The sequence below is a fragment of the Ranitomeya imitator genome, chromosome 2 (assembly GCF_032444005.1).
Source record: "Ranitomeya imitator isolate aRanImi1 chromosome 2, aRanImi1.pri, whole genome shotgun sequence".
NCBI classification, from domain to species: Eukaryota; Metazoa; Chordata; class Amphibia; order Anura; family Dendrobatidae; genus Ranitomeya; species Ranitomeya imitator.
Window position 1 is genome coordinate 126,925,993 of NC_091283.1, and position 16,953 is coordinate 126,942,945.

At 41.1% G+C, this 16,953-nt stretch overlaps 1 protein-coding gene across 1 annotated transcript in view; it reads left to right on the plus strand.

The window, feature by feature from the left end:
- The window catches only part of LOC138662079 (vascular endothelial growth factor receptor kdr-like), a 251,706-nt gene that overhangs the window by 85,711 nt on the left and 149,042 nt on the right, over nucleotides 1–16,953 (plus strand). The window contains exons 2-4 of the mRNA XM_069747214.1: nucleotides 3,764–3,863; nucleotides 10,924–11,153; nucleotides 15,342–15,469. Of these exons, the coding sequence (XP_069603315.1) occupies nucleotides 3,764–3,863; nucleotides 10,924–11,153; nucleotides 15,342–15,469 (458 nt within the window). The remainder of the gene's footprint in view (nucleotides 1–3,763; nucleotides 3,864–10,923; nucleotides 11,154–15,341; nucleotides 15,470–16,953) is intronic.

The window sequence follows — 16,953 nt, forward strand, 5'->3', positions numbered from 1 at the left end:
CAGCAGCAATGGCACAGCTTTATATGGCACAGCTATGGAGCAAAAATGAACGGCGCAGAGCACTATATGGCAGCTATGGGGCAATAATGAACAGCGCAGAGCACTATATGGCAGCTATGGGGCAATAGTGAACGGTGCAGAGCACTATGTGGCACAGCTATGGGGCAATAATGAACGGCGCAGAGCACTATATGGCACAGCTATGGGGCAATAATGAACGGTGCAGAGCACTATATGGCACAGCTATGGGGCAATAATGAACGGTGCAGAGCACTATATGGCACAGTTATGGGGCAATAATGAACGGAGCAGAGCACTATATGGCACAGCTATGGGGCAATAATGAACGGAGCAGAGCACTATATGGCACAGCTATGGGGCAATAATGAACGGGGCAGAGCACTATATGGCACAGCTATGGGGCAATAATGAACGGCGCAGAGCACTATATGGCACAGCTATGGGGCAACAATGAACGGTGCAGATCACTATATGGCACAGCTATGGGGCAATAATGAACGGTGCAGAGCACTATATGGAACAGCTATGGGGCAATAATGAACGGTGCAGAGCACTATATGGCACAGCTATGGGGCAATAATGAACGGCGCAGAGCACTATATGACACAGCTTTCTATGGTACATCTATGGGGAAATAATGAACGGAGCAGAGCACTATATGGTACAGCTATGGGGCCATAATGAACGGTATGGAGCATCTATTTTTATTTTTGAAATTCACTGGTAGCTGCTGCATTTTCTGTTATGATACGGTGGTCTAGGAGCAACATGGAACTAGCTCTGAAGGAAGTGGTAACTGTACTGACCGCAGTCCCTAAGCTCAACACAACACTAGAAGTAGCCGTGGAATGCTCCTAACTCTCCCTAGGCATCTCGTCACAGCCTAAGAGCTAACTGCCCCTAAAGATAGAAGCAGGAAAGCTATCTTGCCTCAGAGAAAATCCCCAAAGGATAGATTAGCCCCCCACAAATAATGACTGTGAGTGGAGAGGGAAAACACATACACAGAATGAAACCAGGATGACCACAGGAGGCCAGTCTAACTAAATAGATAGGACAGGATGGAATACTGTGCGGTCAGTATAAAACACTACAAAAATCCACACAGAGTTTACAAAAAATCTCCACACCTGACTAAAGGTGTGGAGGGCAAATCTGCCTCCCAGAGCTTCCAGCAAGACAGAATTAATTCACACTGATAAGCTGGACAAACACAGAAAGCACAGAATGGATAAGTCCACAATCTATGGACAGAAAAGGGCAAGCAAAAACTTAGCTTAGCTGAACTGGTCAGGATAACAGGGAACTCCAAAGAGATGTGAATCCAACCAGGAACCATTTACAAGTGGCACTGGCTGAAGATAGAGCCAGACTTAAATAGCCGAGCAGAAGAGACGATAAGTGGAGGCAGCTGATGACAGCTAACTCCAAGGAGCAGCCATACCACTAGAAACCACAAGAATGAGCCCAAGAGCAAAACTCACAAAAGTGCCACTTACAACCACCGGAGGGAGCCCAAGAGCGGAATTCACAACAATTTTCCACCCTAGGCTTATACTCGAGTCAATAAGTTTTCCTAGTTTTTTGTGGCAAAATTAGGGGGGTCGGCTTATACTCGGGTCGGCTTATACTCGAGTATATACGGTAATTAAAATTTCCTCATGACGATAAATTTATCTGTTCGAATTTTGCTAAGGTAGAAATAAAACTCTGTGTAAAATCCAATATTTGGCTATGGTTATTTTAACCAATGACTACAAATAGGAAATGACTGCGCTAACAGTAAGATTGGTAATTGAACCTAGCAGATCTAATACTCTGGATAAATGAATGGATGTAATATTAGAGAGGATCCCAACTTACAGTAGAATCAATAAGCTTGAGAACTTCTCTCCATAGATTACTTATGGAGGCAAGTACCCAATATATCTGTAGAAGATCTGCCACCACTGCCCCACATTTAGGACATCCATAAAATTCAAGATACCAAATACTGAACGACAAAAAAGTGGATTTGTGAGGTCTATGAATTATCAGAAATGTTACAATTTTAAGCTGTGTGAGGACAATTGATAGAATTACTATGAGAGAAAAGCTGATTTACAAAACTTAAGACCTTATATCTCTAAAATGTTTAACATGGAAGATTAATAAATTGTGGTACTTTAAAGATTTCCTAGAGGGTACTCAATAATGTATACTAGCCCAATGAATGGATGTCATAACCTTCCCCCATGTTTTAATCACCACCAACATCATAACTGAGTAATTCCTAAGGTTCTCCAGAAAAATATTTAGAATTGAGAGTCCTCAGTGGTTGGTTCTCCAGTGCAGAGTTTGGTTCATCGGTTTAGTGTGACAACATCTCTGCTGCGTGCGGCACACAGGTGATGTCTCATCAGTCTGGCTGATCATAAACCATGCCTCCAATCCTGGAGGGTAAGAAAATTTGCACAGCTCCTGTCCACAGCCAGACAGCATTGACCTCGACCATTAACCGGGTTGCTCAAGGCGAATTGCTCTTCTCTTCAGTACTCAAGTACCCCACTGTTTAACTTTTTGTGGTCTGCCACTCACGGCCAAATTATACTTCCTAAACACTTCCACTTTTTAATAATATTACTCACAGCTGATCAGGAAATATTTAGGGGGTAAGAAAAATTACAGACTGGCCTGTTACAATGGTGAGATCTTATTACTAAACTCAAATTCAATGAGTTCTTTGAAATGACCCTTTTATCAGAAATATTTGTAAAAGTAGACATCGTGGTGAGGGGCAGGATGTTACATACCTGTGCAATGCGACAGAATGAAGAACCTAAATTTAATAATTAAGAGATGTACCCTAATACTTTTCCCATATTTTGTAATTTTGTATCACCAATAAGGTCAAAGTTGGGTCTTTTTTAATCAATTCCTATGAAATAGATTGTTGGTAACAGATCGGCTCTGAAGTCATCTTCAGATTGTGTAGTCATCTGACCTTTGGTGGTTCTGTAGTATTAAGCAATATTATTGTGCCAGTGCATGTCCCACTCCTCACCTGTGTCAAAGTGATTTTTAACATTAGTGTTGTTCTAGTAAATTGGGTCACAAATAATTTAGGGTGTAGATGTTTCTAAAAACGCAGATTTAATTGAATGAAACAAGATGTTCCTTTTGGCCTTTGATCTATCAAATAGAAACAAACTATGAAAAAAGGTATAGTACACAAATTAATAGATGTACGACTTAAGCCAAAAGACTGAAAGGTATTTAATTGTTCTTATGATTTAAAAGAAGTAGAATCCAAAGAAAAAAAAATCCTAAAACATCAAAATGAAGTGACACCTACCTGCTGCCAAAAACCAGTAAATAAATATGATATATCTTCTGGGTGTGTGGGATCGTATGCTTAGGCTCAACATAAAAGTGGTTGCATAACTTAAACAAGGAGAAGAAAAGATTCTTCAGCTGCAAAAACATGTGTAAGGACTTGACAAATGTCTCTCCAGACAGAACAATGAAGCAAGCTTACCAGGAAATGCCTGCCTAATGTTCCGGACTATAATCTAACCCCACACTTATCATTTAGTTTAGTTGAAAACTATGAGTTTCTTATGGAAAATATGTCAGGACCCAATTTCTGTCATTTTTCTTCAATGATATAATGTCTCATTATCTGGATTGTTCCATTTTTGCACTGTGTGCCCTTTGATCATCTAGATCGTCGCAGTAGTAATGTCTTTTCTTTTTATTTTAGAGCATCACACAGAAAGTGAAATACTGTCCAAGCTTGAACTAACGCCCGCCAGTGATTACCTCGAAATTAAAGTGAGACGAAACCAAACGTTTACCTGCAGGTAAGAATATGAAGGGCACTGTGACACTGTTGCGTAATGAAGAAGTCGTTGTGGTTCCAGGTAATTCTTTAGTAATCCTTACAAGATACAGTGACACATCCAGGTGCCTCCCTTTTTATACACTATTATGAGATTTATTGTAAAATGACCACTCCTTTGCTTGGCGATTTGTGCCAAGTAAAGACATCACCTAGTTGATTGGAAAGTTATAAATATAATGTAATCTTTTGGGGTTTATGCCAAGAAGATATACAGATAAATAACTGAGCTTTCAAGTACTATGAATACTTTTGCACCATTTAATACACACGTACATTATTGATTCACTTTGGTTATTTGCAATGTCTTTATCAATAAAGCAAATGTCTTTTATTATAGGCCCAGTTACACTAGCTATTATACAAGAACTGGAATAAAGAAACAAAAATATATTATTTGCTGATAATAATTGTAAATCAGCGCAGTCAATTTTAGGATATACACAAATTGTATCTGCAGTATTTTTCAGGGTAAGCATTTTAATTTTTATTTCATAAATCAAAAGTACACATGAAAATAAGAATCTTTGTAACATATCTTAGAGAAATTAGCTTCTACTTCCTCCAGAATTAATCGTTCATTATCAAAATTCTCAATTCTGAGGTCAAATCTGCATTCAGTGAACACTTTCCCATTGCTGAGATGGGAGATAACAGCTTGTGCTGATGGGATTCTATGTAGACAAGAGGGAGGAGCTCTCTCTCTAGCTCCTCCCATCTACCTTCTACATAGAATCTCATCAGCACCGGCTACTATCTCCTATCTCAGTAATGGGGTAAGTCTTCACTCAGTACAGATTTTACCACAGAATTGAGAATTTTGATAATGACTGATCAATTCTGGCAGAAAAAGAAGCAGATTTTACTAATAAAATATATTACAAACTTGCTTATGTTCTTGTGTTCTATTGATTTATTAAATAAAAATGAAAACAACGGTTACACTAGGAACAGTAAATCTTGAGATGAATGTTTACATCATACAATAAACTTACTTGTCCTCACTGTTTATTATTCTACCGCATTTTCTGCATGATCCTGAAACAGCCTTGTAGGAATCCTAAAAAGAACAGAGGGGTCATCTCTAGAGATGAGTGCATCGCTCCACATTGCGTTGAGCTGGATTCGAATTCCCTGAAATGAGTTGCTCCATGTGAATTCTAACACTTTGAAATTCAATCCGCAGTTCGCAAAAAATACCTTGCACAGCCCCATCTCCCACACTGCTGAAGCATCACAGAGTAAGCTAATTTATTTTTTCATAGACATACCAGCTTGCCTGCAACTATGACATCTTTTGGATTATCCTACCTTGTATAGTGGTCAGTACTGGGGCCACCACAGATCATCAAATCCCAGTGGAGGACAGTTTGTACGGCAAAGTCGTTTTCCATCTCCAGAGTCACTGGGTAACTCTGTCTTTCCCATGCAGTGTAAGCTCTTATGGTCAGAGTGGTCCCCTCTCCCACTTTCTCTCTTCTATAGAGTGTAAGCTCTCATGATCAGTGAGGTTCTCTCTTTTCTATTCCCCACGTGTACTTTTTGAGTATTCACAATCTTTCCAGTGTTGAGATTTGTGCAAATGTATTTGCTGCAAATCAAATTTTTGTGGAAACTTTGACCTACCAAAGATCTGCTCATCTCTAATAATCTCCAAAGGTTCCATCTTTTGCTGGTGGCTGAATGAAACTTCCACCTCCTCTGCAGAGGGCAAGGCTCGAAGATCTTTTGTCCTACCTCAGGTAACACAAAGCCTAAAGGCGTCTTCTGCAGCCAGTTGTCTTAAGGTACAGTCACATTTAGCGACGCTGCAGAGATCTAGACAACAATCCCGATCACTGCAGCGTCGCTGTGTGGTCGCTGGAGAGCTGTCACACAGACAGCTCTCCAGCGACCAACTATGCGAAGTCCCCTGGTAACCAGGGTAAACATCAGGTTGCTAAGCGCAGGGCCGCACTTAGTAACCCAATGTTTACCCTGGTTACCAGCGTAAACGTAAAAAAAAACAAACACTACATACTTACATTCCGGTGTCTGTCCCCCGGCGCTTTGCTTCTCTGCACTGACTGTGAGCGCCAGCCAGAAAGCAGAGCGGAGACGTCACCGCTGTGCTCTGCTTTCCGGCCGGCGCTTACACAGTGCAGAGAAGCAAAGCGCCAGGGGACAGACACCGGAATGTAAGTATGTAGTGTTTGTTTTTTTTACGTTTACGCTGGTAACCAGGGTAAACATCGGGTTACTAAGCGCGGCCCTGCGCTTAGTAACCCGATGTTTACCCTGGTTACCAGTGAAGACATCGCTGAATCGGCGTCACACACGCTGATTCAGCGATGTCTGCGGGAGATCCAGCGACGAAATAAAGTTCTGGACTTTCTGCTCCGACCAACGATGGCACAGCAGGATCCTGATCGCTGCTGCCTGTCAAACTCAATGATATCGCTAGCCAGGACACTGCAACGTCACGGATCGCTAGCGATATTGCTCAGTGTGACGGTACCTTTACAGTCAAGCACAGGACAATGAGGAGGATGACACAGCCAAGCTATTGGTGTACAGAGAACATTTCTTTTTGAAATTTCTCAGTTGTAGTTGTAAGTACTTGAAAAAAAAACTGGACAAAAGAAGAGATTAAGGTTGGAATAGCTGGGAGGTTTTCTGAAGTTTTGTGCGCTTTCTGTGTTCAGTGTTTCCTTAAGCCTCTTTCTGACATCCGATGTAGATGCACTATGAATGTCGGGTGGGTGTGTTTAGAGCAGTACAGCAGCTTAAAAATAATGTAAAAAATACCCAAATATTTTTTGCACTTCAAAGTGATACCAATAAAAATAATGGGTTGTCATGCAAAAGACAAGTCCCACACATCTTCACATACGGGAAAATAAAAAAGTTAGTACAGCCTCAGAAAATGACAAATCAAACCAAAATAATTTTACAAAATTTAAAAAAAGTCACACTAAAATATACAAGTTTGGTATTTCCATAATCTTACTGACCTGAAGAATCATGTAGTTTGGTCGTTTTTACTGCATAATGAATGCCGTATAAGCAAAACTCAAAAAACGTTGAACTATTTCACTAGTTCACCCATTTTTCAGTACAGTATATTATACCATATAGTACAGTATAGTCCTACAATAACAAACCTTTATATGATTATGTGGGTGGAAAGATGAAAAAGTTATGGCACTTGGAAGAAGGGGAAGAAAAAAAGACGAAAGTCTACAAAATTGGCCTCGTGATGAAGGCGTAAAAGAAGCGATCACATGAAGATGATTCTTTTTAATGGAAGATGGTGTTTCTATCTCGTAGTGATTAGTTGTTTTCTTGGGGGATGGCTCTTTTTGCATTTTACCTAAATTGCTGTATAAGTATTGCCGCAGAACGACTCTCTATTTTTGCTTATACGAGAGGTCCTCAGCAAGGACCCCTCACAAGCATGTCATCCATATGCCCTGCTAAACAATTCACTTGATTATGTGTTTCCTTGTGTTTGGTGATTTACATGACCAATAGGACAAGTCCTTTTATTAATATTTTTATTATTCTCCCATAAATTTAGATTTTTCTTTTTCATCCTTCTGCCTCATATCTCACTTTTATTCATGTCCAAAATGTCCCTAAATAACACTGGTCACAGTGAGACATTAAACTAAATATTGTGATTAGAATAAAAAGTCTTTGTGTTGTAAGATGCATGTGAACCTCACCCTGCTCATAAGGGTCACTTGTATGTCTAGGGACAAAGCCAGAGTCAGCCACCCAGTGTTTGCGTGGGAATGTGTGAGTACATGTGGTTGTCGCAAGCTGACACAGTCAGTGTACATGTCAATCAGTGGCTGGAAGTCCTCTCACGACGATCACCTCCGCAGCAGCATCACCCTCAGGAAGGCGGCAGGCGGATAGTCTCAGCTGGAAGCCAGAAACCTTGTCTGGGAAGGAACAAGGAGTGGTCATGGATGTTGCAAAAGACCCCAGTGACTTTTAACGGCCATTTATTATTTTTAAGTCAATGGATTTCCTCTTGATTAAGAGTCACAGTCTTGAACTTCCATCCCATTAATGTCTCCATTCCTACCAAAATTCTGAATCAGTCAATAGAGTAAGATTATAATAGGTAGTGAAATATGTTGTATTAACATGGCAGTATCATGGGTTGTCTACCTCTGGGGACTTTTTTTCTTACATGCATGTATTTGGGGCTAAAATCATTTTTGAAATATGGTTTTAATAAAAACATTGCACTTTTTTGGCTTTTACCGACTTTTGTTTCCCTGCACATTAAACTTTGATGTGGTCTGTGGCTATAAATCAGCTGAGAGGATCTAAAAAAAAGTCAGATAAAAAGAGCTAAAAACTCTCACTGACAGAGTTTTAGTTTACCAGGGCCGGACTGGGACAAAAAAGCAGACTTGCCACACAAACCCCACCAGCCCACAAGCTGTAACACTCCTCACCCCGATCAGTGAATTTTACTTTACTTTGTTGTGCCCCTCACTCTCCTAAAAGGAGTTATTTGAAGAGCCACATGTGAATGGCGCCACAGTGTGTGTTATTGACCACAGCTGTATTTACATGGTGCTCTACGGAGTCCCGATTTTCAGGATCATGGAGGTCCCAGCAGTCAGATCTCCAGCAATTGGAAAGTTATCCCCTATCCAGAGGAGAGAGGATTACTTGGTATAATCCATTTAAATAGGTATTCCAATATTTTATTTTTACCAATACCAAACCAATATTAACCCTCCCAAAGTCAAATGTCGCCTCTTCGACAACAGGACAGGAGAAGTGGTACTGTGCAGAGCATACAGGTTTTTGTGGGCCCCTGGTGAAAGTTTCAATGGGCCCCATTAACACATACTACAATTCATAATGCACAGATACAGCACAGAAATACAGGTATACAATGCCAAAGATTTCACTTCTTACATTACATGAGTGATAACTATTGTACATTCTACAATAGGTCATAAATCAGACAGTATATTGCTCAATACAGTATTATAGGCACCGCATAGCGCTCCATACAGAATAATGAGCCCCATATATTGCTCCATACAGAATAACATGCCCCATATATTGCTCCATACAGTATTATGGGCACAACATAGCGCTCCATACTGTATTATGGGCACCACATAGTGCTCCATACAGAATAATGAGCCCTATATATTGCTCCATACGGTATTTTGGGTACCACATGATGCTCCATACACTATAATGAGAACCATATATTGCTCCATACTGAATAATGAGCCCCATATATTGCTCCATGCAGTATAATGAGCCCCATATAATGCTCCAAACAGTATAATGAGCCCCATACCTTGCTACATACAGAATATATAATGCTCTATATAGAATATGATGGGCCCCATATTTTGCTCCAATCTCCAAACTGAATGGGTCCCATATAATGCTCCATATATAATGAGCCCCATATGAGGCTCCATATATAATTGGCCCCATATGATGTGCCATATATAATGAGCCCCATATGGTGCTCCATGCATAGTGGGCCCCATATGATGCTCCATATAATGCTCCAGTGTATGATGGGCCCCATATGATGCTCCAGTATATGATGGGTCCCATATATAATGCTCAAAACTCCAAACAGAATGGGCCCCAGCCCAGCAGCACCTGTATATATATATTACCAGCTCAGCAGCACCTGTATGTACATCATCACAGCATCCTCAGCCCAGCAGCACCTGTATATACATCACCATACCAGCCCCAGCCCAGCAGTACCTGCATATACATCACCAGCGACCAGCCCCAGCCGAGCAGCACCTGTATATACATCACCACACCAGCCCCAGCCCAGCAACACCTGTATACATCACCACACCAGCCCCAGCCAGCAGCACCTGTCTTGTATATACATCACCACACCAGCCCCAGCCAGCAGCACCTGTCCTGTATATACATCACCACACCAGCCCCAGCCCAGCAACACCTGTATACATCACCACACCAGCCCCAGCCCAGCAACACCTGTATACATCACCACACCAGCCCCAGCCAGCAGCACCTGTCCTGTATATACATCACCACACCAGCCCCAGCCAGCAGCACCTGTCCTGTATATACATCACCAGCGACCAGCCCCAGCCCAGCAGCACCTGTATATACATCAGCCCCAGGCTGGGGCAGATGTATTTTAATTAAAACGTGTTTCTGGGCCGGGGTTTATTACACTCAGTGACTCACTCACCCAGACCGTCACTGAATACAGCTCCGGAATGTGTTCCTGACGCCTGATAAGTTCAGGCTGCAGCCGATCTCCACCAACTGCTGCAGCCAGGGGTGTGAGAACATCCTGAGGTGCAACATCAGTGAGTTCCAACCTTAACTCCTATGTGCGTCGCAAGCGCCGACTGATGCTTGCGCACGCGCACATGGAAAACTGTCGTGTCCGCAAATTTTACAGGGCCGGCAGCAGGAAAAACGGGCCAGCGGCCACATCAGCGGGCAAGCGGCCAGAGGAGCGAGCGCCACCGCAAGCCAGCAGTCGCCGGCCCACATGACGCAAACACCTTGCGGCAGAGTGAGAAAATACCCGGTTGGGCAGATTATCATTCCGAGCCTGTAGTTTACCCATGCTGCAGCCAACAACATAAAAGGTAAATGATGTAAAATGTTTGGTGAAACCCAATTACAGAAATGATTTTTAGTGAAAAAAAATACATGCTTTTAGGAACAAAAATTGTCATTAAAGATGGACAGCTCCTATAACAGTGCTAATCAGTACAGTAAACATTCGATCAATCAACGTGGTGCTAAAAAGAGAGTGACAAAGGGCTGAAAATGTGGAACCTACACCTCTGTTTGTGCATCCACATGGCAGAGAGCATTGCGAAATGTGATGGCAGATCATGAGAAACTTGGGCATGAAAATGAACTTCTTAATGATGATGACAATAACGATGAAAGCGAACGTTTGTACTCATGGATATGCAGTATGTCTTATTGTAGAGATCTGTCAGCCATCTTAACATTGCCTTATAATGACTTCACAGAGGAACCGGACCCATGAAGTGGTATTGGGAACATATACCGTATTCTAACCATAGCAGAATGGAAGTAACATCTGGGAAGTGTCCGGAACCAGATCAGAGCCACCTGATCTGCAGCCGCTTAACTCTAACCAAAGCCCAAGTGACGGACACTGGATACATAAGGTGTTGTTATAAGCATCAAACCAGAAGAAACATGCGGCTACAGGCAAAAATATACTTGTATGTCAGAGGTGAGTAATGCGTTGTCCCGTGTCTGTTCAGTTTTGTACATTTGCTATCGTTAATCAACGTAAATGCTTTGAAAAAAGGAAACAACATTCTGCCTGTAGATTAAATAATTCTACTTAAACATTACACTATTTTTTCCCATTATTATCCTCATACATGAAGAATGTGTCTCATAATCTAGAGATAACATTAGCAATAAAATAGGGGTCCCCTGCTGCTCGTGAAGTAAAATGCAGTAAATGTCTCAAAAAATGTCCCGTAGTGGCTTCTATTTCGCAGTTCACCCTCCCCATGTAACCAGATGGGACAAGATCTGTCGACAACTTCTTCTTTCCACTTGATCTGTGACCCCACACACTCTGGCAGGGTGACATAAACGCTCATGCTTTAGAATTGCAGCCTGTCGAATATATTAATGACATACTGAGCTATTTGCACCCTGTTCATGTCAACACATACAAGAAAAAATCATTTTCCAGAATATTACCAGGTTAAGGCTTGCTACTTATTATGAATAGTGTGGGTTTAACTGTAGCTCGTACATAACTTTCACCTGAATATGTGAGTTACAGGTGCAGATTTTATTATTATATGAGGTTGTTTTGTGACTCCTATAAGAGCAATAAAAATAACTTGCTGACTCCCAATTACTTGTATTCTAAGCTACATGGGTACTTTTTTTAAAAAAAATCATTTGGTAAATTAGTGTTTAGTGTTTTTAGCACGATATCTAAAATTGTGTAAAAAAATGCAATTTCTAATTTTATCAGTCAAATGAAGCTATTCATAATAGAGATAAGCAAATAAATTTGAGTGCAATTGAATTACCGTATATTCAAATTTTACAAAAACCAGCATTCATCAAAATGTGGATATTTTCGTAATTTGCTTCACTGCGGATTCCTCAAAATGATTGCTGTGACTGCAATTTTTCTGGACCATAAATGGACATTAAAAGGTTAAATAAAATGTAAACAATCCTTATACTGACCTTACCGCTCACCACAAGCTGTCCTGTCCTTGTCACACCTTCTGATCCCTCGCTGCTCACCCTGAAATCCCCAGACCTCTTACCCTGAGACAGGACTTCCAGCTTCATGAAGGCCAGGAGGGTTCTGCACATGCTTATGGCAGGTCACGGACACCATGGACTTCTGCGCATTAGTGCAGAGCCCTTCCAGGCCTCATGAAAGCGGGAAAGTTACAGCTGAGCATGAGAGGCCTGGGGATTCCAGCACAAGCGGTGGAGGATCAGATGACGTTGCAAGGACCGGACTGACGTTGTCGAGTCTTGGAGGAGCCAGAGAGGTGAGTAGAGATGTGAGAATTAGGCTACTTTCACACTAGCGTCGGATTCGGCCCGTCGCAATGCGTCAGGCCGAGATTCCGATGCTAGCGTTTGATGCGCTGCACAACGGAGGCAGCGGATGCATTTCTCCGGCGCATCCGCTGCCCCATTGTGAGGTGCGGGGAGGTGGGGGCTGAGTTCCGGCCGCGCATGCACGGTCGGAAAAAGCGGTCCGTCAGCAGCAAAAAACGTTACATTTAACGTTTTTTGCTCCCGGCGGTCCGCCAAAACACGGCGCAACTGTTGCACGACGGTTTGCGACGTGTGTCAATACGTCGGTAATGTGAATTTCCCAGGAAAAATTGTGTGAATAGGCAAAATTAATTATTGCCTAATCCACTCATCTCTAAATCATATTGTAAATTATTAATGAACCAAAATAATCCATTCTTGATGTCTTTTACCCATAAAGTAGGTCACTAAATAACACCTTATACTTTTGAGACATGCTTACTACATCGATATGTTGCATTCTAATCCTTGGTGGCCTCCAGGTGGCCTCCTAACAATTGTCCTATTTTCCCTCCAGGTCTAGAAGAAGACCTCAATGTCATTGTTTTAGACCCTGGAATGTATCTTTACTACCCAAGATCCTTATGTTCTTTCAACAGTTTGGAAGCTGGGTGCGACCATCAGTTTGACAACTTAATGATTGACATCCTAAATGGGATGTTATCCTTTAACTCTTTCATTGACTCCTGGAGTTGTTCAACTCTTTTCTGATGGACAAGGGATCGTAGGGCAATATGTACGATGCACTCCTGTGCAGCCAAGTCCTTCCTAAAACCTTCCTACCTCAAAAAACAAGCAAAATGCCAAGGAACAAACATTTTGAACAAACTTGTAATTTTCCCTGTGATTTTGTCAGATTCCATTTTTAGTACTTGACATTTTGTGTGTGCATTTTCCGTTTAAAATATACAGCCTAGTTATTATATATTTGACTAAAATGGTAAAAGGGAGCAAGTTAAAGGGGTCAGATCAATGACCATGATAATCTTATTTATCTCACAACTGATTTAGATTTTTGTAAAAATGTTAAAGTTTAAAGTCCTAAGGGTAGGTGTTTACTGCAGAATTTACCAAGGAGAAAAACTTTTCGCTACCAAAATTTGAAATGTGCGTCTCTCAATTTAATTGCAGATTTTCTCTGCAGCATCTGGATGAGATTTTGAAAAATCATCCACAAAACTACAATTGTTGGTCTGGAAAGTCTAGACCCTAAGGGTATGTGCACACGTTGCGGATTTGGCTGCGGATTTTTCCCCACAGAAACCACATCTCTTGGCAAAAAACGCGGGCCAAAATGGTTGCGGATTTAATACGGAATTGATGCGGATTTCTTGTGGATTACTTGTGGATTTGTTGCGGATTGTCTTGCGTTTTTTGATGTGTGGATTTGCCTTACTCAATGTATAGTGAATGGGTGCAGAAATACTGCATTTCCGCACAAAGAATTGACATGCTGCGGAAAATAAACCGCTGCATTTCTGTGCAGAATTTTCCGCAGCATGTGCACTGCGATTTTTGTTTTCCATAAGTTTACATGGTACTGTACACCGCATGGAAAACTGCTGCGGATCCGTAGCCAAATCCGCAATGTGTGCACAGACCCTAAGGGTCCTTGAAACAATGCAGTTCATAATTTTACTGTCAAAGATGAAGAAAAGAAAGGAATAAAGAAAAAGAAGAAATAAAGAAAGAAAAAAGAGGGAAATTGATCCGATTAAATTGACTATTGCAAGAAAATGTAATATTTGTCTACATCTTTGCATGTGGCACTAGTCTGACAATTTACAGTCTTTAACTTGCACAATAATAATAACAGAGAAAACAACAGTGGGGGTAATATCAACATAGTGATGAGCACTTGAGTTCTGTTTATTTCCTCTCATGGTTTCCTTCCAACATCTTTGCACAATGGACAGCACGTACAATTTATTTAACGTTTGCTGTGACAAGGTAGGGGCTGCTTTCTGTGCTGATGGAGCAGGCCACCTCTGACGTGTAAGTCTTAGATTATTATCTTGCTAACTTATAGGCAAACATCACACTTTGGTCATATTAAAGGAACATAAAATGCAAACATGGCAAATACAGTCACATCTTAATTTATAAAGCAAGCGAAAGCACATTTCAAAACATGAAATATTGTGACAGCTATAAATGCCAATTCTTCACGATAAATAAATATGTATGGAACATTGTATTAACACCTTACACCACTTCTACGAAAAGTATGCAAATTGTCTTTTCAGAGAGGAAGAGGACTAGAACTCTAGTGCCACATATTGGAAGTGGCCATCCTAAAAGTCAATGTCGACCCTTTAACCGGTCTCTCACCTAGCCAAATCAGATGTCATACAATGCACTGACGAGGGTCAATACCCAGAAACACCATGTCTGCGAATTGAGATTTTGGTTTTAGCTTTTATCCTAAGTCATGTGACAAGGCTCATTAGAGGGTCGATAAAGACTTTTAGGATTGCTACTTCCAATAGGTGGCTCTAGAGTTCTGGTCTTCTTCCTCTCTGAAGTGACATTTTGCATATTTCCCAAAAGAGCATTGTAAGGTTTAAAGTCTCCTCACCTTGGCATGTCAGGCTTGACATGTCAGTCTCCGCAATGAGAAATGTTACCCCTAAGAAAAGTATGGCATAGCCTGAAAGCCTCAGCCTCTTTAAACAGCTGATCTGTGGAAATAACCAAGAGTTGGATCCAACTAGTCAATTGTAAAAGGTTGGATAATTTCCTTAAACTTCTGTTAAGTTCAGTCCTGTAAAGTATAAACTATAAGTATGAGACAAAAACACCTCCATCTTTCTTGTTACATGTCTTGTAGATAATAATCAGCCCTTCCTAGAAATGAACACAAATACCCCCGGTATTGCAAATATGGATGTCAAGGCAAATGAACTGGTTGTCCCTTGCCGTGTGAGTTCACCAAAATTCAAAGTCACTCTGCATTATGTAAGTATATGATATATGATTCCCTATGGTTGTGCTAAGTACTGATCCCACTTCTGGTATCCAGAAGGAATTTACATGTCTGTTCAACATTTGGAACAAATATTACAATATGAGATATACAGAAGTGCTTGTGTTGTACACGTGTACTTTCCTTAACGGAATATACATTTACAGGCAATCTGAGCGATATATATCTTTACATTCTCACTGGGAATGAATTCTCTTGTCTAAACAATGGTTTGTGCTACTAAACTGAACATTCAATTTCAGGAAATTGTAGGAAATTTCCTCCCATTGCACAGATTTACCAGGGAATTCAAAAACAATGACCCCTATTCATGAGTGCATACTGAAACAAACAATGTAAAGATATGGGAAATGTTTATATCTCTACTCATTTGGTCAGAAGTCATTTCGTTTACTGGTTGCTGAATGTTTATTGTTATGATTTGGCGCTCCTGATGTGAGGTTTATGTATGTGTCAGATATAACTACAGTTAAGGCTACTTTCACACTGGCGTTTTTTGCCAGACGTCGTAATGCGTCGTTTATGGCAAAAAACGCATCCTGCAAAGTTGTTTGCAGGATGCGTTTTTGCCCCATAGATTAAAATTAGCGACGCATTGCGACGCTTTGCCACACGTCGCAACCGTCGTGCGACGGTTGCGCCGTGTTGTGGCGGACCGCTGGGAGCAAAAAACGTTACATGTAACGTTTTTTGCTCCTGACGGACCGCTTTTTCCGACCGCGCATGCGCGTCCGGAACTCCGCCCCCACCTCCCCGCACCTCACAATGGGGCAGCGGATGCGCTGGAGAAATGCATCCGCTGCCTCCGTTGTGCAGTGCGTTAAACGCTAGCGTCTGAATCTCTGCCCGACGCATTGCGACGGGCAGATTCCGATGCTAGTGTGAAAGTAGCCTAAGGGTGGTTAAATCCTGTAGACATCTCCCATATATTCAATCCTTTTAGAGATGGGTACATATCTATTTTTTTTATTCCCTCACATAGCACCGTTAATTTCCACAGCGCTTTACAGACATCATCATCACTCTCCCCATTGAGGCTCACAATCGAAATTCCCTATCAGTATGTCATTGGAGTGCGGGAGGAAACAATATAACCTTGATGAAACCCACACAAACACATGGAGAAGATACAAACTCCTTGCAGATGTGTCCTTGTATAATCCAACAAAGAAAAAGAGGCAAAACCAGATATGTCAAAAGAATAAAAAAAATTTTTTAATAAGTTAGATACATGTTAAAATAGAATATATTGAATATTAGATAAGGTCTTCAAAAAATGGATGGAGACTAACAAATACCAAAGTGAAGATACTTGTAAAAACTATATCTAATCCTCCAAAACAAATAACACATTGTAAAGAACTAAGTAAAATGGGATATGAATTTATATATAGATATACAGTTGTGTGGAAAAGTGTTTGCCCCCTTCCTGATTTCCTATTCTTTTGCATGTTTG